The following is a 26034-nucleotide window of genomic DNA, read 5'->3' on the forward strand; positions in this document are numbered from 1 at the left end:
CGTGAGAGAGCTCAAATGCCTGGGTACAGTAATAGAAAAGAAGGAAAATATGCAAAAGAAGTGGAATGTAGAGTGGTACAAGGAAGAAAAGTAGCTGATGCAGTGAAGGCCTTCATAAGAAACAGAGGCTTGAGTGTTGCAATGGCACGAGGCTTACATGAAGGAGTGTTAGTGCCAACTTTAACATAAGGATGTGGGACTATGGCGTGGCATGAAAATGAAAAGTCAAACATAAGAGCAGTGGAGATGGAATGTATGTGGAGTACAGAGTGTGGATAGGACACGAAATAGTATGATTTGTGAAAGATGTGGAGTGAGAAAGTCGGTGGACACCAGAATCAAAGACAGTGTACTGAGATAGTATAGTCATGTGGAGAGAATGGATGACAATAGAGTGGTGAAAAAGGTATATCTGAGCGAATTTCAAGGTGGGAAGAGGCGAGGTAGGCCAAGGAGAAGGTGGAGGGATATGGTGGATGAGCGTGTGAGGAAGAGAGGTTCAGAAGTCGGTGAGGCTAGGGAACTGACAAGAGATTGAGCAGGCTGGATGAATGTTGTGAGGAAAAGTGCATGATCAGGGATTTGGCACCGCTTTTTAACATGACAGTGTCAGGATTGACTCTGTCGGATACATTTACGTGAAGCTACAGAACGTGGTGAATGTTTTTGGCGTATCCGATAGAGCCAGGATTCTGGGGGGTTTGAATGATGAGTGAATGGAAGCGTGGCCCGTTGGAGCAGGCAAATTTGGGCTGTCTGGATGTTGCTGCAACTCACCCTGCCCTAGGATGGGAAAGGAGGTCCAGGTTATGATGATTTTTTTATTTTTTTATTAATTTATTATTTTTTTAAGGTGGGTAATGTTTTTGCTTGTTGCAATTGGCCTGCCCTTCTGTCTGTAAAGGTTCCTCACATTAAAAAGAAAAAAATAACATTTATTTTTTTTGTAGGTTTGTCGCTATAAATTGTATGTAGATTAATATTGTACAGTAACCTCTCTAAAACCCGGTCACCCCAGGTCCCGGACATTTTGGGCTTGGGTCCGTTAGTCCAAGTCTTGGATGTTCCCCAAGCTATCCAGACAAAAGGCCATCTGGACAAACATCCAAAACTATCTTGGAAAAAAAAAAAAGCCGATATGTGTTCATCCCTACTCTTTAAATTTGCTGCGTGGTGACGAACAGTAGTGTTTTGGCTCATAGTTCCGGCGACGTCCGCTAGCGCACCTGTGCATCCTCCTCACCTCTCACCTACCTACCGTTGTGACTGCACGCTCATCGCCATGGCTGCCCACATGCTTGCTTTTGTGGTGGTGCCCTACATGCTGCAGGCCTTGATGTTCCTTTGCTGCCTCACAGTGCAAGGGATTAAGTGCAGTGCAAGTAAGAAAGTAAGAACAGACTGTTCAGTGTTAAAAAATTATAAGTCACAGTGCAAAGGATTAAGTGCAGCGCAACACTGGCGTACTGTATATGCTTGAAGCGCACCTTCACTACTGTCAGAGCCATAGAGGAGGCGGGTTAATCTTCACGACGGCCACGGACGTGTCGTAAGTTGTCATAAGTACCCTGTAAACTGCTAAATATTTTCCCTACCCACTTCTGATGTCTCATTCTCTGGTTCCATTTCATTTATTTTTTGGTTTCTGTCCCTTATTGTGTGAATAGGGTCTTAAACAGGTGCTGTGCATGTCTGGTAGGGAGTTATTTAGGTGGCTTTGAAAGTTAGGTTAGGTTGGGGTCTACAAGTACCTGTCCAGGGGTATTTTGCCCTAGTCCTGGACAAGATCAAGTCCCGGACGTTACATGGGCCCTATTACATCAGATATTGGAGGGGTTACTGTATTTGAAAGTCAGTGTTAAGGTCACAGGTTGAAAAGAAATCTTTCCAAGTGGTGTTTAGCTGGCATCTTGGGATATTCTTAGTATTGCTGCTGTGAACTTTAGGTCACTTTGTGAGTCTAGTCAACTACAGGTATCCAGTTGCTTTATCTAACACTTACTGAGAGTATTTGTGGAATTTCTGTTGATTTGTCCTTGCTGTATAAGCTTACAAGTATACTTGGTAGTGATAAGGCAGGCCCTTACCCAGGGGGGGTGGCGGGGATCATATGCCACCCCCCCTCCGCAAAGCCTCAGAGTTTCACTTAAATGAAGTAAACATTTTCTTTTAAAGCAAATCATTCAGTTGAGGATGGCACAAAGTGCAGAATAGGGACCCAGTTTATTTCAGTGTTTTGCCAAGGCTGGCTTCTTCAGGAATGGCATGCAGTGTTTACATTCAGCAACTTAAGTAGGCCTCACAGCTCCAAGATAATGACGTCATGCTCTTGAACAACCAGAACAAACTACCCTACTTTACGTCTTCCGCTTGTTAAAAGGTAGGCTAAAGGTTTGACCAGTGTATAAAATCCTCTATTCTGATTAAAATTATTGATACAGCGATATGGGCAGACTTGAGACATCTAGGTTTTGTTAAAAAGTACAGTATTACTTTCATGTATTGTAAACTTAGCCTCATTCCGCAGTGTTCCATGTCCAGTAGCTAATCTATGTTGTACAATAACATTGTTGAAATTAAACATAGATTAGATACTGGACATGGAAAACTGTGGAATGAGACTAAGTTTGTGTTACATGAGAGTAATACAACAAAACGTAGATGTCTCGAATCTGCCCATATTGCTGTATCGAATACTTTTAATCAGAATAGAGGATTTTATACACTGGTCAAATCTTTAGCCTGCCTTTTAACAATCGGAAGACCTAATGTAGGGTAGTTTTTTCTGGTTGTTCAAGAGCATGATGTCACTAATCTTGGAGTTGTGAGGCCTACTTAAGTTGCTGAATGTATGCCATTCCTGAAGAAGCCAGTCTTGGCAAAACGTTGAAATAAACTGGTTCCCTACTCTGCAGTTTGTGTCATCCTCATCGAATCCGCACCCTATGCTGAATTCACCATAAATCTTTCACTTGTTTATAGACCTTCTTTCTTGTGGGAATAATATGCCATTCAGTTTAGGAATATTGTGAATAATTTACTTTAATTAAATTTATTTTGAATTTGTGAGTTAATAATCTACAGACTCTTACATTTTTTGCCATGCAACTACAGATTTTCCCACAAAAAATTAGCGGCAACACTTTTAAATTCCTCTGTTTATGTAAACACTGATGCAGTATTTTTCACACTTGTAATAATTTTCACTATACCTTGCAGTACTGCGTCAGATTACAGGTGACTACAGAATGTTATGGATTTTAATATTATAAGACTCACTCTATCTGTCTAGCAATCTATTGCCAGACGCCTCAGTCCCGTAATGGGTGGCCACAAACAAATCAGCTCCATGTCACTCAGTCCCTTCCCATTTCACTGCCCTCCTCCCAGCTCACACTACCCACATATACCTCTCCATTCCATCACATCCTTGGCCTCCTCCTTCCCCCCTCCACCTCACTCACATACACTGTTCTCGTAGGTCTCTCGCTCTCCATCCTCCCCATGTGGCCAAATCACCTCTGTATATTTCTAATGCTTTCTGTCACATCCATGTCCACAACACAGTGCACCTTCACTTCCTCAATTGTCAGTCTGTCTCTGCATGTAGCTCCAACCACAACCTCCTGTCAAATAACTCATTTCCACTGCACTCACTCTTAACTTGTGGCCATCCAACAAGGTTCAGGCTTCGCTTCCTTAATTAGAGTTGGTATCACAATACCGTACTGTCATGCTGCGAGTTTTTTACTTCCATGCTCACTTCCCTATTTCTTATCACAGCATTCAAAGAACCAGTAACCTTTAATCCTTGTTGTACGCTTTCAAGCACTTCATCCTCCAAGCTTCCATCCTTATCACACTACTCAAGCACTTAAATGCACTCACATTTTCCATTTCCTCATCATCCAGCCTCACTGTACGTTCCGTGACTTCATTTCTTTCGAAGACCATAACTTTCCTCCTGCCTACATTCATCTTTGGATTCCATTTCTTACACACTTTCCTAAACTCACCAAGCCTTGCAGTTCCCTTTTGTCTTCACTTAACAATACAGTATCATCTGCAAACAACAGTACAGGAAGTTTCCAAAGGCTGCCCTCTCTCATTAGGGCCGCATCAGCATCCACTGCCCTACCTTATACCTCTTTTATAACCCCATCCATATTTAGATTGAACAGCCCTGGAGACATGACACATCCTTGTTTCAGTCCAACATTCAGACAGAAAAATCCATTCAGTTCATTATCCACACACAGTGCCACCTTGGCACCCTCATATAAACTCTTCACGGGATTCAACAACTTCCCATCTACTCCATATATTCTTGATACAGTTTCAACATTCCGTTTCTGTCCACTGTCAAATGCTTTTCGATATCCATGAAGGCTGCATACAACTCCTTTCCATCCATCCATCCATCCATCATCCAATCCTTTGTTTGCCCCGTGAAGAGCAGAGGAGCCCGGAATTAGGCAAGTTGATCCTGACATTTAAGGTGAGAGTGACCAGCCTCACTCATCCCTGAGTGACATTACGCGAACAATAAACCCCAACCACCCGTTGAATATAAACCTACATAGGCCCAGTCCAACTGAAGCACCTTAATTACCCACTAAACCACTGGGCACCATAATTTGGTTATCTGGTTACCACTCAATGTAGTAAATGGTTTCCTGGTGTACAAGAAACCATTTGGCTTTCCCTTCTTTAGAAATGTTTCCACTAAAGACCCAAGGATGAATATCTGATCTACACAACCTCTTCCCTTCCTAAAACCTCCCTGGTCATCTCCAACTAATTCCTCTTTTATTTTCCTAACAATCAGTAAGTATCCACTATCCTACCATATACTTTTCCTAGTATGCTAAGAAAATGAATGTCTCTTTGATTACCACACACTTCTTTTTCCCCTTTTCCTTTGTACAGAAGAATAATTAAACCTGACTTCAATCTGCTGGGACTCAACCATCCTCCCAGGCCAATCTGCACATCTTTAGTATCCATTCTACTATCTCTCCCCCATGCTTCAGCATTTCACCACACACTCCATCAACTCCTGGGGCTTTCCCCATTTTGATTTTCTTTGTTTCTTGCACTACAGTACTTCCATCCTACTGATCTCTTCCTACCATCTCATCTCCCTCCTTCTCCTAGTCATTCCCCAGCCACTTATACTTGCATTCCTTTCATTCTTTTTGACTAACAGTTCTTTAATGTTTTCTCTCCATCTGCCCACTTTTTCTTGCTTCTCTACTATCAGTCTACCAATTTTATCTTTCACTCCTCTGCTAACTTCATTATCACCCTGTCTAATTCTCTTCACCTCCTTTCAGAACATTTTCTTACATTCCCTCCTTGTTTACACTCAAATTCCTCCCAAATTCCTCATCCATTCTCTTCTTACTCTCTCATTCTACTCTTTTTACCTCTCTCTTCCTTTCTACATACAACTCTCCCTTCCATCTCTCAAATTCTTCCATGGCTCTGCTTCCCATCCACTCACTATATGCTTTCTTCCTTCGCCACAGCTTGCCTCACCTCTCATTCTGCCATCCTGTTCCTTGCACCCTCGTACGTCTTCTCTTCATCCCACACACCACGTCACATGCTGCGCAGTTTCTTTGTGATTATCTTGCACACACCTTCCTCCTCCCCCATCTGCTCCAAATCATATTTATCCAGCTGCTCCTCCACCTCTGTTTCACAAAAGTTTTTGAGTCAGTTCTTAATCAGAAAATTTTAAAGAATCTTTCCTATCACAACCTTCTGATCATCAGTATGGGTTCCGTCAGGTACGCTCCACTGGCGATCTTCTCACCTACTTTTCAGACACCTGGTCATCCTCCTTTCGGGACATTGGCAAAAGCTTTGTCATTGCACTTGACATCTCAAAGGCTTTCAATCGAGTCTGGCATAAATCTTTAATTTCCAAACTGCCCTCCTACATTTTCTATCCTTCTATCTGTACCTTCATCTCTAACTTCCTTTCTGGTCGTTCTATAGCCGCTGTTGTAGACGGCCATCGTTCTTCTAGATCTATCAGTAGTGGTGTTCCTCAGGTCTCTGTCCTATCACCAACTCTCTTCCTTTTATTCATCATTTACCTTCTAAGCAGTACATCTAACCCTATTCACTTGTACGCTGATGACTCCACTCTTCACCTTTCCATTCAGTTCCCGCAACGTCCATCTCAACAGTTTCTTCAACAGACAAGGGATGAGGCTATGGCACACCTAATGTCTGACTTGGCTCGTATCTCTGACTGGGGTAAAAATAATCTTGTTGTTTTTATTGCATCAAAGACTCAGTTCTTACACTTGTCAACCCGACAAAATCTTCCACAGGTGTACCCACTAATGTGTAATAATATTCAGCTTAATCCTGCATCATCCTTGAACATGCTTGGGGTTTCATCCACTCGGGACTTATCTTGGAAAGATCATATTACCTCACTTGTAAAATCTGCTTCCAAGAGATTAGGTGTGCCAAGCCGACTCCGTTCCTTCCTTACCTCTGCACAATTGTTGACTCTATACACAGGTTTTATCTTTCCTGTGTGGAGTACAACTCACATGTGTGGGGAGGTTCCCCACACGCAACTCTTCTCAATAGGGTGGAGTCAAAGGCTTTTCATCTCATTAACTCTCCTCTTCTTACTGGCTTCCTTCAACCTGTCTCTTCGCCGCAGTGTTGCATCATAATCTCTTTTCTGTCGCTACTTCAATGGTCACTGCTCCTCTGAACTGTCTGCATGCATTCCTCCATCTCTACAATGGGCGCGAAGCACCCGTCTAGCAACAAACTCTCATCCCTTTTCTGTCTAGCTTTCTAATGCAAGAGTTAACCGTTACTCCCAGTCCTTCATTTATGCAACAGGTCAACTCTGTAACTGTCTCCCTCTGTCTGTATATCCTGCTTCCCATGATCTCCAGTCTTTCAAACCCAGTGTGTCCAGGCATCTCAAAATGATCAGATCTTGAATTTGGCTCTCTCTTGTATTTTGTTTTTCTGGAAGGAACAGTTATTGCGGGCTCATAGCCTTTGGTTCCTTCTTCCTAGCATTTAAAAAAAAAAAAAATTCCCCCTTCTCTCTTCTTTCATCCTCTTGCATCCTTTCTACCCTCACTGTATGGACTACTTCCTCCTGTCCTTCCTTCCTTGTGTTCCCCATTGCACTTGAACCTTGACTTTCACCACCACCAAGTGGTTGTTTGAAAGTCCACTTCCCCAACCTCTGTATGCTCTTCCATCCATTACCTACTTTCTCATTTTCTCATCCACACACACCTAATCAGTCATTGCCTTCCATTCATTCAGTTCACCATCCACCCTTCTCATCACTCACTACATATACCTGTGGATCATTTAATGTCCAAAGAGGGTATTGGCTATCACCAGCTCCCTCCCCACATAAATATCCACTACAACACTACCATTCTCTGAAACTTAATCCAAATATACTTAAAAGTGAAGTATAGATATTTGTTTTGTGTTTTTTAACATTTCAAGTTAATTGCAAAGATGTTCTGCTAAATGAAGCACACCTCCCCCCTCCCCCATTGAATTTCTTGGATATGGGCATGGATAAGGTGTCCTGGGTTTTGATTGGAATTCACTGAGGAGTATGAATATTGTGTGAGTAGTCACTGTGGATTGTTCCAGTGCATCCTAACAAAAATTACTTGCCATATTCAGTTGTAGAGGTGACTTCTGATGGTGTAATATCTGAAATTGATTTGGAGAATGTTTGAATTTAGACTTTGAGGATGTGAGGTGACTTTTCACTTACCTCTTAACTGTTTGGCGTAGGAAATAAATTTCCAGCCAGTTCTTGGACAATTTCCTGATTTTAATAAAATCATCAGAAGATAGCCAAAATAAAATATTAGATACATCAGTGAATCATTGGACTGAAGGGCTTTATTATGTTTTGTGATGCCTGTACAGATGGTGGTGTGAGCTGGCCCATTCCTAACGGTGGGCAGCAGGGTCAGGGGTCATCAGGAGGGGTCTTTGGTGCACCTGGGACCATGAATGGAGCACCTGGGGCATTTGGCTCTCCCTCCAATGGGGTGTTTGGTGCCATTAATGGAGCAGCTGGAGCAGGGAATGCAGGGGTGATGGGTACTCCCCCTACCACCAACAATGCCTGGACAAACTTCTCAGGCCCAAACCCATTCTCAGGTATGCTTTGTTCTTTGTTGAATCCCCTTGTGTGTTTGTGAGTTTCTTGAAAGATATGGAGTAAGGAAGTCCATTATCACAAGGAAAGTGTGCACTTAGATGGTAATATAGACACAGTAGATATGACAAGAGGTGATTAAAAGAGCGTAAGTGACAGTGAGGGGTAGAGAAGGAATGGAAGGCCAAGAAGATTGCTCCCATAATTCATTATCTGAATACTTGACTGCAAGGTATGGAAGATAAAGAAGTAAGTGACATAATGAAGAATAGAGATGGATAATGCAAGACCAATAAATAGCTTGCTATCCTTTTTATCACTGAGCCACATGGCTTTATTCATCTTGGCCTGAAAAGCGATATTAATTTATTTTGTTTTGGTTCCTCATAGTCCCTTGTGATCTTTTTCCCTTCTTTCAGTCTACTTGATCATACTCTGTAAATGTATTTATCATTTATGAACAAATGCATTATATGTATGGTTGAGTAGAGCAGCAAGCTGATTGAGCGTAACTGACACAATGCTCTGCTTTATGTTTAGAATTATCATATTGATGTGAGAGGGAGGTGTCAGGAATTGTGCTTTCCTGAAAAGTTTCCCAGACAAGGATGCCAAAGCCTACCCATCCTATTTTTAACACTTTCAGTCTGAGGATGTAGTTTTCAAGGAACAATCGTATTTATTTTAAGGTAGACTTCAAGTATTAAAGGAAATACGTGAAGGCCGTATCGAACCCCTTCCAATTCAAAAAGTTTCTTAAGCTGAATAAAATACAGTAGCTGTACAATTTAACAAACACCGATTTAGCAGAGGCCCGAGATAACTGAAAGTAATCCCTCCACTATCCGATGTAATAGAGCCAAAGGCATGTCTGGAAAGTGGTCCCGTCCAGAAAGTGGGTTCCTGCTTGCTGGACTGGTACTTAAAGACCCAAACCCAGCCTAACTTTGAAAGCCACCTAAATAACTCCCTACCGGACATGCATAGCACCTATTTAAGACCCTATTCACACCAATAATGGACATAAAGCATGAAATAAATGAAAAGGAACCAAAGAATGAGGAATTAGAAGTGACTGTACCTCAGCCAGGGTACTTACAGCATGTCTGTGGCCGCCTTCTCTAAGGCTTTGGCAGTGGTGAAAATGCTCTTGAAGCACGTACAGTAACCAGTGTTGTGCTGCACTTAAAACATTGCACATTGTTAATTGCACCACTCCAGTTTCAACCGCCAATTTGCACTCCACAGTTAATCCTTTGCACTCTAAATTGTAATTTCTTAACACTGCACAACACTGTAAATTCTTGCGTGGTCTACTGGCAAGGTATTGCAGTTTATTCATTGTTTATTCACAAAAAAGAGCATTTGTGGCATCCATTGCGATAAGCTTCTACTCACGGTTAGGCAGTGACTGTTGGTGACAGGGAAACAGAGTTGCCAGATTGCAACAGCCACATTACCAAACTCCTCAATTTTCAGTACCAAATTTAACTTTTCATTACCAAATTCGTAAAGCTAGCATTTATTCTTCACTAATTATATATACAAGTGGAAATACATATAATCACTCTCCTTAGAATTAACAGCATGTTGATTATTTTCACGCTATGTAGGCTAGCAGATTAATCAGAGAGAGCAGACAATCCACCATCTCCATCCTGTTTATCCTCATACATGTGAAGAATACGTTTGGTAATGCATTATTCTGATTCATTACCAAACGAATTTTTCATTACCAAATTGGCCCACATTCAGTTATGAAAAATACCATATGGCAACCTTGACAGGGGAGGGGGGAGGAAGGAAGGGGTGAAGGGGCCGTGGTGTAAACAGATGTTCGGTGCCACGCAGCAATTTCAAATGATGGGAGGGGAAAAAATCAGATTTTGGGGGGATTTTTTTTCTTTTTTTGGCCATTTTTGGGTTCTGAAGGTCAAGGCCCACAATGTCTGGTAAGTGGGGTGTCCGGAAAGTGGGCGTCTGGATAGTATAAGGATTACTGTATTTTTTTTTCTGGAGTTTTTGCCCAGTTTAACGGAAAATATCCAGTAAATCAAGTTACAGTAGTCCCTTATTTATCCGGACATGTTCATTCTCCGGATGCTGGGCCTTGGCTGTATTAAACCATTATCCGAATTTATTTGCTATTATCCAGACTTAAAAGTCCCTGAGAACTTTGGCCGGCCGGCTGACATGCTCAGACATTCGGTATCGTGGCTGCTGGGCTCGAACCGTGAGCGAGAAGTAGTCAGTAACCCATAGCCAGAGTTAAACGTCCGTCCGCCACTCTACTGAATGGTCAAAGTCAAGCTCTCATCCTGTCACTCCCAACGAACCTCCAGCACCCAAGTACAGTAATATGACTGTAGCCTGCAAGCACTGTCAAAACGTCCATACGCATTCCCCACCGAATGTCTAATATCGCGCAGCTACGGAGGCTGGGTCTTTCCCAGCCACCACCTCCATTGAAAACAGACCACAAACCACAAATACCTGTTTGGCGATATCAGCCATCCTCCTTTACTGAAGGCCAAAAGTCCCCGGGTTATGGTGAGTTGTGTTTCTGCATGGCTACTCGGTGTCTAACAGACCACAAGCCACAAGTAAACGTACGGCAAAAGTGCCTGTCTGCCTGTTGACAGAACAGGGAGAATCCTGCCCACAGCCTCGCTTCTCCTTCCCTCTCGTCCCTCTGCTATACCCTCCCGGCTCCCCCATCCCTCAGTCCCTACCCTCCTGTGTGGTTATAACTCGACTTGTGAGTTTTCACATTTTTTTTTGCGATTTATTTGACTACTATTAGACATATCAAAATTCTGCAAAGTCCATGGAAAAGCACATCAAATTCTGCATCTATACTTATACTTAACTCTTGGAAGATGCTGGCAGAATTTTGAACTAGGATGGTGGGAAGTTATATGAAGGTACATTTTACTCCTGAACACTTTTATTATTGGTGATTTTCTGTATTTTTACTTATTAGTTTTATGTGTTTTATTAGCCTATCTTCTAGTATAAACACCAGCAAAGATGATGGTATACCATTTATACCAATATAACCAATTTACAGTGACATATTTGGCTTTGGAATTTTTTTTGAGCCCCGGGAGCAATAACTTGTCACAGACAACAGATTTTCAAACCGTCATCAGTTTTATTGTGGATTTTTATTGTTTATGAATTGTTTTTATGATGTTTAGCATTAATATGGATAATGCTATGTGTGTTTTGATGTCTAAATATGGCAGATTGACCTGAAAACAGTGCCAAAATTAGGAGGGGTACTGTACATAGTCGTGTATAGGTCGGGTGTTTTTTGGTTTTCATTTTTATTTTCCTGGTTTTCTTGGTGTTTAGCATTACTTTGGATATTCCTGTGTGTGCTTTGATGTCTAAATATGGTAGATTGACCTGAAAACAGCACCAAAATTAGGAGGGGTACTGTACATACAGTCGTGTATAGGTTGGTGCTTTTTGATTTTCATCATTTTTTCCTCGTGGTTTTCTTGGTGTTTAGCATTACTTTGGATATTCCTATGTGTGTTTTGATGTCTAAATATGGCAGATTGACCTGAAAACAGTGCCAATATTAGGAGGGGTACTGTACATACAGTGGTGTTTAGGTAGGGTGTAGTAGTAGTAGTTGCTCCTCTGAACTGTCTGCATGCATTCCTCCACCTCCACGACGGGCACATAGCACCCATCTAGCAGCAAACTCTCATCCCTTTTCTGTCCAGCTCTCTAATGCAAGAGTTAACCGTTACTCCCAGTCCTTCATTTATGCAACAAGTCAACTCTGGAATTGTCTCCCTCTGTCTGTATATCCTGCTTCCTATGACCTCCAGTATTTCAAACGCAGTGTGTCCAGGCATCTCGAAATGATCGGATCTTGAGTTTGGCTCTCTCTTGTACTTTGTTTATCTCTTGGAAGGAACAATAATTGTGGGCTTGCAGCCTTTGGTTCCTTCTTCCTTGCATTAAAAAAAAAAAAAGGCAGTCTGGCCGAACAGCCCTGAGTCCCTAAGGAAGGCCATGGCTGAGACAGGGCTTTCTCACGGAGTTTTCAAGGAGTATGTTGTGGTGTTGGTGTAGGTGATTGTGTGCAGTGCAGTCTTCTATAATGTGCTTAATAGTTTGGGGTGCTGTGTTACATTTTGGACAGGCATCAGCGATGGAGTCATCCAGCCTCTTCTGGTAACTTAAGAGGGCTGGATGATGCCCACATCTCAGCCTGGCCAGGTGGACCCTGTCCCCATGAAGGAGATAGGATTCAGAAGGGTGGATATCAGGAGGCCGTGCATACAGCAGTGTGTTGTCTTTAAGTGACTGAATGGAGCGGCGAGTGATTTGAGTATGGATATGTCTCTGGAAGCTGGTTTGAGGCAGGTGAGGGGGGAGAGATGACGTTATTTGTGTATGATATCGTGTGCTGGGTGTTGTTTTGATGTTGCTTGGTATGTGAGGATGTGCTGCCATGTAGTGTAGTGGATGGTGTGGGTTTGTGGAGGCTGCGGCAAGAATTTATGTGCCTCTTATGTCTAGATAATCTTTGACTTTGAGGACTTTGGTTTCTTGGTGTATGTAGTCTGTGGGTGTAGTAGCTGTGCAGCCTGTGATTATTTTTAGGGCCTTGTTCTGTATGGTCTGTAGAGTGTTGTAGTGTGTTTTAGTGAGGTTAGAAGCCCAAGCAGGGCTTGTATAATTCATAACTGAACGTATATATTGTTTGTATACTGTGGTGGTGGTGTCTTTGTGTCTAATTGTTGTATGGGCAAGTGACCTTAAGGCGTTGAGTCTTGGTGTTAATATATCTTTAATGTTTGTGATGTGTTGTTGAAATGACATTGATGTATTGTATGTTACACCAAGGATTTTGTGTGTGTGTGTGTGTGTGTGTGTGTGTGTGTGGTAGGAGAGTGTTGTTTATGATGAGATTTGGAATGTGACTATTCTGCTGTCCAGTGTTTGAGAAGGGTCACTGTAGTTTTGGCTGGGGCTATTTTGAGCCTGTTTGTGGTGAACCATTCCTGTAGTGTGTTGAGGTTAGATTGGAGGATCTGTGCGGCTGTGTTTGCATTTTGGTGTGTGCGTTAGTGTTATGTCGTCCGCGGAGGAAGCTACGTGTATCTGTGGTGTGTGGGGTGTGGGTATGTCGTGCATGTATAGGTTAATGAAAGTAGGGGACAAAACAGATCCTTGGGGGATACTGTTTGTGAAGTTTCTGATGTACGATGACTGATGGGTAAATGTTACATGTGCACTGCCTGCTAAATAGTTTGCCAGCCATCTTTTTGTGTTATTGTGCATGTTTGTGTTGAATATTTTGTTTGTGAGGTTGTGGCAGGGGATGGCATCAAAAGCTTTGCTAATGTCTAGTGTGACTAGGAGTGTTCTGTGTGGTGGCCTAGCTGAATTGATGCCATCAAAAATTCTCTGTGCAAGGTCTGTAAGAAGAGTGTTTGTGGAGTGTAATGGCCTAAACCCACGTTGTGATGGGGCTAGGGGGATATGAGGTATAAATAGTTGTGATACCAGTCTTTCATTGATTTTGGAGGGGGTGCAGAGGAGTGTGACGGTGCGGTGTGAGGAAGGTAATGAGGGGTCTTTGTTGGGTTTGTGGATGGTGATGACAGTGCCATGCGTCCAGATGCTGGGTATTATGTTGTGTGAGTAGCTGTAGTATGATATGTTGATGAGTGCTTATATGCCTTGTGGTCCAAGGTGTTTAAGGTGTATGTTGCTTATGTTGTCTGGTCCACAGGCAGATGAATGCTTTAGGTTGCTAGTGATGTGCTTTGTCTGGTTGTAAGTGAAAGGTGCGAAGTCTGGGTCTGTGGGGAACTGTCTCTTGTGTTGGATGACACATCGGTCGTCGCAGTGGGGGTTTAGATGGCTGACATGTGAAAAGTGATTGATGAGAGTGTTTGCTTGTTGTTTGTTCGAGGGTATGGTGTCTGTTGTTGTGATGGCAGCATGTGATTGTGTAGTGTTGCTGTTGGAGAGTGTGATGGTGTTTAGTGTTTTGTAGAGCTTGCTGGTGTTTGTTTTGTGATCAGGTGTTTGGAGATAATTATTCCAATTTAGTGTTTGCTGTTCTGATATTTTAATGTTTATTTGAGTGTTGAGTTCTTGGAGTTGTTGTACAGTGCCTTGTGTAAGGGGTGTTGGGGAGTGTTGTAGTGTGTTGCATTGACTGATGAGGCCATAATTTTCTGGTGTGAAGTTGGGGTTGTATCTCTTTCTGTTGCCTCTAGGGATGTGTCTTTTGTCTGCAATTTGAATAATTGTATTGAAGGTGTGCACAGGGGTGTTAGTGTTCGTGATGGGTGTACTGTTTAATGTTTCAAAGTGTTCTGTTTCATTTGTGACGACCTTCCAGTTTTCGCTCTTATAATTAGTGTGTGTCTGTGGCCAGCTGGGGTGATTCTGGTTTTGGTAGTGATGATGATTGAGAGGTAGTCAGAGCCAGTGGTTTTGACCACTCTCCAGGATGTTGTGGGGGCAAGGTTTGAGGAGAAAAAGGTGATGTATGGGGATGATGGGAGGAGGAGGGCTTGGTGTGAGATATGGGAATGTTGATGGAGATTATTGAGTATGAAAAGATTATCTGTTCCGGATTGTAGTACCAGACCTCTGTCTGTGTCAGGGTTGTTGACGTGCCAGGCTGACACCTTAGCGTTGAAATCACCACCCAGGATGATGTTGGGTATGTTAGTGATGTGGTGTATTTGAGGAGAGTAATTGTGTGGTACTGTGGGGGACGACTGGGGGGGAATGTATGAAATTGGCGAGTTTTCAGTTGTTTTTCTGCATGGTTTTCGTGGTGTTTAGCATTACTTTGGATATTCATGTGTTTTAATGTCTAAATGTGCCTGAATGACTGGAAAGCACTGTCAAAATAAGCATAGATACTGTACACATAAGTTAGGTATAGGTTGGAGGTGTGTATAGGTAGGGTCTGGGTGTGGTAGGGGGATAGTGTTCATTATTTGAATGTGCCCACTGCCCGGACATGCCTTTGGCTCTTTTATGTCCGGATAAATGAGGGATCACTATTCCATTAACCCCTTAACCGTGGGGCGTCACTTTCGTGACGCTTGGGAGCAAGGGATCACACCGCGGCACGTCACTTTTGCAATTCTGTGTTATTTTGAATTCGCCTGGGCTTTCAAGTGGTGGCATGTATCATCTATCAGTACTACCAGTGTCCAGCTATACTCAGTTCTGCTAATGTCACCTGTACTCCCATCCACTGTTGACAATTTAGCCATTTTTCTCCTGTCCTTGACCCCCCCCCCCTCCTTACCTCCCTTGCATTACCCTCTCCTCCCGCCTGACCAGCTGCGCTGCGCTACACAAATCCTGGACGGATTTTTCCACTCATTTTATCCATTGAAATGTGCCCTTTGCCCTATTCTTATACAAAATAATATATAAAAGAAAGAGAAAAGGTAATTGATACTGCCATACATCTGGAATGGGCTAATTATCACCTGGCAACACCTCACGTGCACTCGTTCGCTAATTTTCCCTGTTTATTTCCCCTTGAAATATGCCGTATGACCTGTTCTCATAATAAAAATATATATAAGAAAGGAAGGGAGAAGCCTAAATGATATTTACATTCACCTGGAACTACCTAATTTATTATGTATTGTCTAGATTTCTTGCCAATCATTTCATAGCGTTTATATTAGCAGCTGTCACCACGCTGACATTGGCAACCCTTCAGTGCCCCTAGGCCACAGCATTCCATTCAGTTTACTGTCGTCTTTCAAGGTGAAACCACATCGGATTCACACTTGTCCAATTCCACCGCTTTTTAGCCCCATGCAAAGGGCCCTGTGACCTCTACCCCAACTAAACCTCGTGTGTAGGGGTAAAGGGCTAAGTGACTCTGCTGTGGAACGTGAACTGGGTAATGTATCAATGATAATGATGGACAGTGACTACAATCTTTCTGGTGACTCTAAAACAGTGCAAGTGGAAATGTAAATAATGTGTAAACAGCAAGTGAAAGCAATGAATGTAAATACAGTATAACTGAACAGTGGAAAATAGTTTTATAAGTTACTGCAAGTGACAGTGCATAACATAGTGTAAATAAAATAGAAATGTAAATAATGTAAAGAAAACAGAGAATGTAAACAGAAATGTAAATAAATAGTAATATAAGAATACGAGTATATATACTAGGAGGAATGAAAGTGAAAGTTTCGCTCTAGCATGTATGAATACTGAAAGTTTGAAAGTGAAAGTGACAGCTTCGATCTCTACGCTAGTATACAGTATGAGAAAGTGAATGCCTGGAGTGAAAATAAACTACTAGTACTGAAAGAAACTTACAGATGAATATTGTATATATAAATAAGTGTAATAAAGTACTAGGAATATAAAGTGTGAGTGTGTTTATAAATAATAAATGACAGCTCTGCCTCAGAATACCATCGGGGAACCAGCACAGGAGGAAAGCTCGTATGCATTCGTAATTTACATTGATTTCACAGTTTTTTTTTTTGGAATATGGATTCCAAACTACTTGAAATTCATAGAATAGTGTTTGTAGTTATAATATCAGGCAGTGGTAACCATATTACGGGGTATTGGGAAGTGTAAAGTGGAGACTTCGTTACCCAACTTCAGAAGTCTCCACAAGTCCTACGGTTGTCGACGAAGGCTCAACAAACATCCCAGGGGAAAGCTGAAGGTATGTGCCATATGCATATATAATTTTAATATTCTAGGACTAATAACTGATTTTTGGCAAATATTTTTAAAAAGTCAGTTGGAGCGCAATATCCTCCCAGGACGCGCAAGGAGCACAAAAACAACCCCGCGGTGTAGGGGTTAAGGAAATTCCGTACACAGTAATGCATTTCTGGGGATATTGGTTATATGGGTTCAGACTGCTGTATGTAGCATTGAGAATTAGCATAGTTTGCTAGGTTTGGGTTGCCATTAAGGATTTAGCAGTAAATAGCTCAAACTACCAAAAAATTTTCCTTCCTATTGAGGCTTGGATATGGAAGTTGATTTAACAGAAAATTTGAGATAATGGAATGGGGGTTGGCTGAATTAGTTTGTTAAATCGAGCATCTACTATAGTTTGAAGATAATGGGAAGATTTAAGTGTTAGAAGGCAGACCTCTAGTAGTGAAGAGATTAAATGAATGCAATATCCAGTCCCTCGAGGTCAAAAAATTTGAGCTGAATAGGAATGGTTTAAAGTAATGAGAATAAAATTTAGGATTTCATCAGATTGAATGGGTTAATAGTATGAAATAGAGTTTTGATGATGATGATGATGATGATGATGATGACAGCAGCTTATTGTTGTAACCCATCTGCCCCTGATCAACAGGTTGTAATAACAGTGGAGGTCCATGGATGAATGGGGGTGTGGGGATGGGAGGACCACCCACACAACACCAAGGCTTTGGTTCTATGGTGCAGCACAACCCCTTTGGTGCCAGTAAGTACATTTGACATGCATATGCTTAGTCACTCTGTAATTTGTGAGATCCTTGAGATTGAACAAGTAGTGTACAGTAGAACTCATGGTTGTGTTCATAACACCTTTCCTTAAAATGGGGTAATTACGTCAATATTTTGCTGCATTTAAAATTATTTGTTAATGTCGTAGAAACTACAAATGCAGTTTGTTTCAGTTTATTGTCTCAAGTTATGAGGAAATTATAATGGGAAAGCAGAGTTGAGCATAGAGAGATAGTCTGGTGTGATAGGATTGATTGTACTTGTGTGTCTCTTGAGTGCATGGAAGAAGTTTGTTATTTGGGAGACGTAATGGGCTGTGTGCCTGGAGCTGTCACTGTTGCAAGGGCAAGGAGTGGGTGTAGGAAGTTCAGGGAGCTGTTGCCTTTCCTGACATAGAGAGGGTTCTCCCTGTGTGGTAAGGGATCTTTGTATGTGGCACATGTTAGGAGTGTAATGCTGTATAGTAGTGAGACCTGGGCAGTAAAAGAAGATAATATTTGTAGGCTCAGACAAACAGAAATGACAATGATTAAATGGAATGTGAGGCCTGGGGAGGCTAGGTTTACGACTGAAGAGTTGAGAGGAAGGATGGGACCTTTGTGTAATTGTAGTGAATTTTTGATGTTTGGTGGACATGTCCTTGACTTTCCATCATACCAAATGGTGACTAATGAGATATATGTGGGGTATGCTATGAGTAGCTGAAAATGCCCAAGATGTCTCCATATGACAGTTTCAAGTCATTCGTCAACAATGTGCAGAAAATTAAATATTCAACCCGACGCTGGAACTGTATATTGCAGTGCACCTAGTAGCAGCTGTGGCTGCGTGCCACAGTTCATGGGCTTAGTTAGAAAATAGGTCTGGATGGTGATGGTGATGGTGGTGGTGGTGAAGAGGAGTAGGAAAGGAAGATCAGTGAATAGGAGAAACAATGAAATATTTGTATATCAGCATCAGGAAGTTGTGATAATTTTTGACAGGCGTTCAAGAATTGAGGCAGTGATAATCAGTGATATATTTGGGGGGAATTGTAGTGACTGGTGGTAGGTTGATGGGCATGATGGAATTTTAATGAGTGGAATTATGATGGGCTTCAATGGGAGTGATGGAACTGTGGTGAGTTGTAATTGGCATATCTTTCTTTAGTTTTTTGTAGTTTTTTTTATATCTAGTCTTTTATAAGAGTGATGTTACTAAGGTCTTGATGATATTTGGCTTTTACCAGCACATCCACACTCAGTTTTATCAAAATTTGACCCTCCTCCTCCAAATTAATTTTAGTCACTTGAGATACCTTGTACCACCTCCCTAATGACATAGATAAATTTCAGTGTGGAAAAAGTTTGTGTTATTTGAAAACACATCCTGGAATAGTTTGATACAGAACATGTGAGAAGGAAAATGATCTCTTCAACTCAAAAATACACAGGATTCCACATTTGCACCGATGACAGCATCATTTTGGAGCAGAGGTTTGGTCCAGCAGTCCAGCATGCCAGAATATATATTACATTTAAGTGGCCATTTCAACTAATGATTGGCAACCCAGTTCATTGGTCTTACTACTGCCAACACAAGTCTGAATTTGTCAAGGTTACCAGGTGATCCAGTTGCTGTACTACCAGGTCACACTGATACTCTCCCAGATTCATATGTGACATACTATACTTCGTATTTTTTTGTCATTACCAGTAATGCCAGGTAATTTTATTCATCTTAATAGAGGCCCCTTAGGGTAAAATGTTCAAAGTCATTAAAAGAGTGCATGCACTCCTGAGGTAAGACTGTATTTGAATTGCTGGATTAACTTGGACTTTACACTTGTGTATACAGGGAAGCTCGTAAATAGTTATCCACTAGAAACTTACCTGGCAGTATATTATGTTTAGTGAGGATGGCTCAGTCTTCTAATGTGGGGATGGATATGGCAGTGGAAATAGGAAGTGAATAAATTGTGCAGAACAGACATTGTTAACACAGACTGAGTCATCCCCACAGTGCATAAGAAATCACCGATGAAAGTGAAAGAAGAGTTTATCTATGGACCACCCTCTTTATAATCATAGATCTCATAATTATATCTTCTTTGGACCTATTAGTCCAGTATATTGATGTTTTTGCTGTATAGTAGTTCATTTCAAGCATGCTACCTATTCAAGTCAAGCTCCCAGATTATTTCTTTGTATTATTGAACACTGTATTAAACATGGGCATATCATGAAATACAGTACTGCTGTTGTAATACAGAGTACAAGCTAAGTGAATCATAAACTGTTAGTCTTTGCTTATTTAGTATTTAGCTAAAGGGTTCTCATTAGGTCTGTGTTTTCTAAATTTATCTGTACAGTACCAGCACATTGTCAGTATTAATATGATTGTTAATAACAGAATCCATATCTGTAATGAAAGTAGAGCATTAGGAATGAGTATATGCTGAAATTTGTTGCCAGGAGAAATGGGTATGGATTTTGGATTATATATGATAAAATATGAAGTTTTCCACAGCTTTATTAACACTGTTTATTCCTCACGGTTCACAGCTTTATATAGGATGTGGGGTAAGTAGAGACATCTTTCATACCTGTCTATGTGGAATGTATTTATTTGCCACCTTGGGAGTATGGGGGTTAAGTGTTGGAGAGAAGTGTGTGTACTTGGCCATCTTTTAACTCCTCATTCTGATTACCTATTTCACTTGTGTTCTTACCATTTCCAGACAGTTCATTCAGCCTATGGGAGTCCATCTGAATTGGAGAAGTTGGTTATGGCCTTCATGTCTCTTCACAATAAGTTACCTCCCTTAAGCCAATTTAAATCATCTAGTGGTGACCTGATAAAAATGAAAAGACAGTCACTGGATATACAGTAATGGGGTTAAGTTGATATATCCTTAGAGCATTATACCAGTCCCATCAATAGTTGAATGTGGCAGTTACTTTATTTTCTTTTAAGGTCTTCCACTGCACGTGCCGCCTTCAGCAATATTCTTGTAGTTGCATTTTCTGTGTTATTCCCATTTCTGAAATGCAGAGCAGTTTACTGATTAGTGTTAACTCATTCACCCCCCAGATGTATTTTTCATTTCATTCTTGCCACCACCAGACTTCTTGATTAACATAGGAACCTTCTCTTATTGAGGGGTTGAGGAAGGCATATGTCTAATCACTCCAGATAGAAATTTCTCTCTAAACCTATTATATATTGTCTGGAGATAGTGTGAATAAAACAGATTGATAGGGTAATATTATGCAGTGTGTAATATGAGACATTTAGAAAAGCAAGAGGATGAGTGTGAATAAAACAGATTGATAGGGTAATATTATGCAGTGTGTAATATGAGACATTTAGAAAAGCAAGAGGATGATAATCACCCTAATAATAATGCTATTTGTATATCACTGTTTTCTTAACTTCTGCTCTGTCTTATGGCAAGGTGTGTTTTGTTTAGTATTTAGAATCTATGTTGGGTCAAAAGCGGTGTAAAATTCTCAGGCTTAGCTGAACATACTCGTACTTGTGCTGCCTCGGATGAGCTCAGAGTAAAGCAAGAGTGCACTACCTACTTGACCTGGTGACCATTTATGTGCAGAGTTACAAATTTGAACCAGCTGGACGAGTTGTGGGAGCTAATCAGCACCTCCACTCTCAGCCTGCTTTGGTGCCCTTGGAGCTCATTTTATATGCTGTCTCTGTGCTAGCTGGAAATGACCTATGACAGTCACTATAAACTGTAATTTTTGTCTTTCATAAATTGTCAGAATGAGCAACAGTGATGATCCTCAGTCATCTTTCTATGTACAAAACTGCATTTTTGCAAATTCTCTCTCTCTGTCTGTCTGTCTCTCTCTCTCTCTCTCTCTCTCAACTATGCAAATATCAGTGTTCATGTACTTAAAAGTTTCTTGGGACATACTGTATATCATATTCTACTTAAAAAAATCCTTTCAAACAAGACCACAGTGAAGAGGAAGATGCAAGTATTGTAATGCTTTGAAAATGCACAAACTTCAAGCTTCATTTTCTCAAGGCTTGGTTTTGCCAAGTTTGCTCTTACTTTTCTAAGTGCTTCATATCCTGCCTTTACTATTCCCTGGCCTATCATAATTAATCTCATATTTTGAATGTTTTGAGTACAGTATATAAAATATAGAGGAGGTAGCTGTACTACTGTACTTACTGTTTGGCCCTGGGACCACAAATATGCTATATCTTATAAGGATCAAAGTTTGGTAAGCAAAAAAGGAAACTGGTGCAGCCCATCATGTTCATCTCTGTACGTACATCATCCATCCATTCAGATCCCTTGTTATTTACTTACCTTCCATAACTGACATACCTCTTTCTCACATATACAGTACAGTCAGCTATCCATATATGTGGGGATATGTTTTAAGATTCCTGCAAATGGCAGAAATCCATGCATAATTGGCATTCTCCAAAAGCAGCTTGTGAAGTCATAATTTAGTAACTGGGTATGTGATTACCTAAGCATCCTTGCAGAACTCCCAAACACTATCATGCCTTAGATTAGAGTTGATTAATGTGATTTTGAGAATTCTTCATAACACAGGTTGTTAAACCATCCCAAAAGGCACCTGAAGCAACTGTACTTTGAGTTTTTTGTTAACCCTTGAATGGCAAAAATCTGCAAATAGCAGACCCGTGAATATAGAGGATACCTGTACTTGTTTGCCATGTCTCTCCTACAATTCCATATCCCACCTTCAATCTAACACGTGCCCTTATCACCACCCTATTTGTATCCAGTCTTTCCGTAAGGCCATACCATCTAAGCAGACACTCCCTTACTCTTGTAGCAACAAACTTCCTTAATCCCTTACTCTTAGAACCATTCTCTTTCTGAGAAGTTATGATCTCAAGAGAGATGGTGTAATAGATGATTACAGGGTTTGGTTGCTGCTACTTCTGCAGATACAGTTTGCATTATATGTGAGTGATACCGTAATTCTTGTGATTGCAAAGGTGCATACATGTTTTGAGTGCAAGCAGATCCCTTGGGAAGAACTGGCACTTTTGAGAAACAAAAGCCGAACTATTATTATTATTACAGTATTATTATTAATCTACATTTTTTACAAATCCTGTTGCTGTAAATGTGTGTGTGTGTGTGTGTGTGTGTGTGTGTGTGTGTGTTTGTGTGTGTTGGCACATGCATGCATGCATGTGCATGCCTGTCCTTGTGTGTGTGTGGGCACACACATGCATGTGTGTGTGTGTGTGTGTGTGTGTGTGTGTGTGTGTGTGTGTGTGTGTGTGTGTGTGTGTGTGTGCATGCATATAACTGTAATACTGTACATGCAAGAAAAATATCCCACCAAAATGTTTGATTTACCCATATATTGATGCTTTATTCAGTTCTAATTATAGATGGTGTTGGCTAGGATAACATGTACTGTAAACTTAATCCAAAAAGTATCAGTGCACACTTTGCATTAGGCAGCCTGATCCCATAAGCAGTGGGTATTGTGAAATGCCTGGTGATTCTACCCAGCGATGATAAATTTGATTTCAGGAATATGCATTATAGTACTTGCTTGTATTACTTCCTTGCCAATGTTTATATCATATAAATATTCTGATGATAATTGATTAATCATCTTGGGATATCACAAGCTTCAATAATCATCGTATCAGTTAATTTATAAAGGTTCCAACATGCTTGCATGCATTGGCCTTTGTCACCTAATGGTGGCTGTCTACGCTGCCTGATCTCTGGCAGCCTCCAAATTCAGTCATTTATCCCTGTAGTGACACTGTATGACCTCATCCCATGTTCTCCCCCCACCCCTCACAACCCTGCCCCCGATGTTCACACTTCTCACTTTCCACACCCATTTGCCATCCTCCATCCTCTCCACATGTTGAAACCATCTTAGTCTGCCCCCCCCTCATCACAGCACCAATACACTCCAGTCCCTTCCGTCCTCTCAAAGTTTCAGTCATAAACCTAGCCCCTCCAGGCTTTGCATTCAAGGAGGCATTACACATCCATCTAATCATTGTCATTTCTGTGCATTGGAGCTTACAAATATCCACATCTTTACAGCCCAGGTCTCACTACCATTCACCACTGCACTCCTAACACATGCTGCACACAAAGATTCCTTATCACAGAGGGAGAGCCCTCTCATTGTCAGGAGAGGCAACATCTCCCTGAACTTCCTCCAATCTCTCCATACCCTAACCACAGAGCTAACTCCAGCCCCGTCTCCAGTACATAACATGTCCCCCAGATAACAAAACTCTTCTACACACTCACGACTCACCAGCAGGATCAGTCTTTTCACATCTGACAATCTCTTCCACACACTCAAGAGACCCTCCAGCAAGCTCAGTCCTTTCACACTTGGCAATTCCTATATGCTTTCCCTGACACACCTCACACATGAAATCAGCATCTCGCACTCGACCTCTCATATTGCTACACCTCTTATGTACCCACTTATCACAAATACTGCATAATATGGAGTTACATCCCACACCCTTGCACCCTTGTGGCAGACTGCACGTGGCCAGTTTCTACTTTGACAGCACAGCCACCAGCACTAGGTATCATCACTTTAGTTTTATCCACCTCTACTCTCAAACCCCTGTGCCCCATTCCATCTCTCCTCTTCTTAAGTCTTTCCTCCACCTTCGTTTCATTCTCTGCAATCAATGCTAAGTCATAAGCATACAAGATCTCCCATGGGAGTCCATTTCTAAACTAACATGAGAGAGCTTGAAGCACAGTGACAAACAATATGGGGCACAATTATGATCCCTGATGCATGCCAGCATTTGCAGAAATCTCATCACTCAAATCTCCATTTGCTTTCACCTGGGCGTGAGCACCCACATTCATAGCCGTAACCACTCTAACCAGCCATTTCTCAGTCCCAAGCTTTCTCCTTGCCCACTTCACCACCCCCCTAGAGACTTTGCCAAAGACCTTCTCCAAATCAACAGAAACAAAGTTCAGATCCCATACCTTTCCTATTTATTTTTCCAGAAGCTGGCAGACAATGAATATGGCATCAGTGGTCCCCCTCTGGCATAAACCCAAACAGCATCTCATCAGTATTCACGCTTTTGCAAATCATACCTTCTAGGATTCTCCTGATTGCCTTCATTATGTGGTCCAAAAGTTTTATACCTCTAAGGTTTCCTCTTTTCAGGGCATCACCCTTCCCCTTCTACACATTTACAGTCACAGTTTTCAACCAGTTGTCTGGGACAACACACCCATATATAATCATATTTATCACATCAGTAACTTTCCCCACTCCTATATCACCTGATGCCTTCAGCATTTCGGCAGTCAACCCAAACACACCTGCCGCCTGCCTCAACTACATCCTGTCTATTGCCCTGCTTACAGTAGCATCAGCAGTCAGTGACCAGGGGCCAGACACTGGATCCACTGACTAACCTTCCCTGTTCAAGTCAAACTCCTCATTCAGCAACCGGTTATAATGCTCTGTCCAGGCATCTTTTTTATCCTCACTGTCAACCACTACCTTTCCTTCATCATTCTTCACACATTGCTCACCTAGGATATCCCTGTTTTCCCTTTTCATCTGATTTGCTACTTTAAATGCCATGTTCTTCCATTCAGTGATGTGTAGATTATCTAGTAAAAGTCTCTGAGACTCAGATTTTGTCCTGTGTACCTCCTTTCTAGACCTATGTTTGGCAGCCAAGTACAGTGTTCCTCACTGTTGCCACCCATTTTCCAGTCCCATAAAAGCCTCCCTGCTGCATGGTAATTTATCAAGTTAGCATGCTGTGGGGTAGGACTTACATTACATGGTACTAGAGAAAGAGAAGTTACAGAGAAGGCAGGAGAGTATTAGAATGTAAGAATAAACTGGTATGGTAAATTTTCTACCATAGTCTTATCTGTTTGGGTGTCCCCTGTATGAAGCAAGATTTTTATTGTGATGATATTCCTTTTTTAGGCTTGCTTTCAGTTTTATGCTGTGCTATGTTGTAGCTGTGGATATGTACACACAACAAAAAAACTATCGTTACACCTTCTGCGCGATATAAAATGACACACGAATGAAGGTTTTTGATAACAGCCTCCTCCATTGGTATCCCTGTGTGTGTTTGTTGTATATTTATTATAAGCTATATCCATTGCTTCTCCCATGCATATTTCTACCTCGTCCTATTTGGCAACTCACCCACTGTCAGGCTTACCAACCCTAGCGAGACAGCCAGGTTGTTCAGTATGAAACACATCGGACCCCTCTGTAACGATAGTTTTTTTGCTGTGTGTACATGTATGTGTTGTATTATCTGTATTTTGTTGGATATTGTGGCCGTATTTCTGTACCTAAGCTACT

General features: G+C 41.4%; 1 protein-coding gene across 1 annotated transcript in view; it reads left to right on the top strand.

Moving 5' to 3' along the window:
• Window positions 1–26034, top strand: part of LOC145404878 (uncharacterized) — a 108439-nt gene that overhangs the window by 75978 nt on the left and 6427 nt on the right. The window contains exons 7-9 of the mRNA XM_080276379.1: window positions 7951–8187; window positions 17547–17657; window positions 20224–20241. Coding sequence (XP_080132505.1) covers window positions 7951–8187; window positions 17547–17657; window positions 20224–20241 — 366 coding nt within the window. The remainder of the gene's footprint in view (window positions 1–7950; window positions 8188–17546; window positions 17658–20223; window positions 20242–26034) is intronic.

Source organism: Coenobita brevimanus, chromosome 65 (assembly GCF_032717465.1).
Source record: "Coenobita brevimanus isolate Jiangsu-jjx chromosome 65, ASM3271746v2, whole genome shotgun sequence".
Classification (NCBI taxonomy): Eukaryota; Metazoa; Arthropoda; class Malacostraca; order Decapoda; family Coenobitidae; genus Coenobita; species Coenobita brevimanus.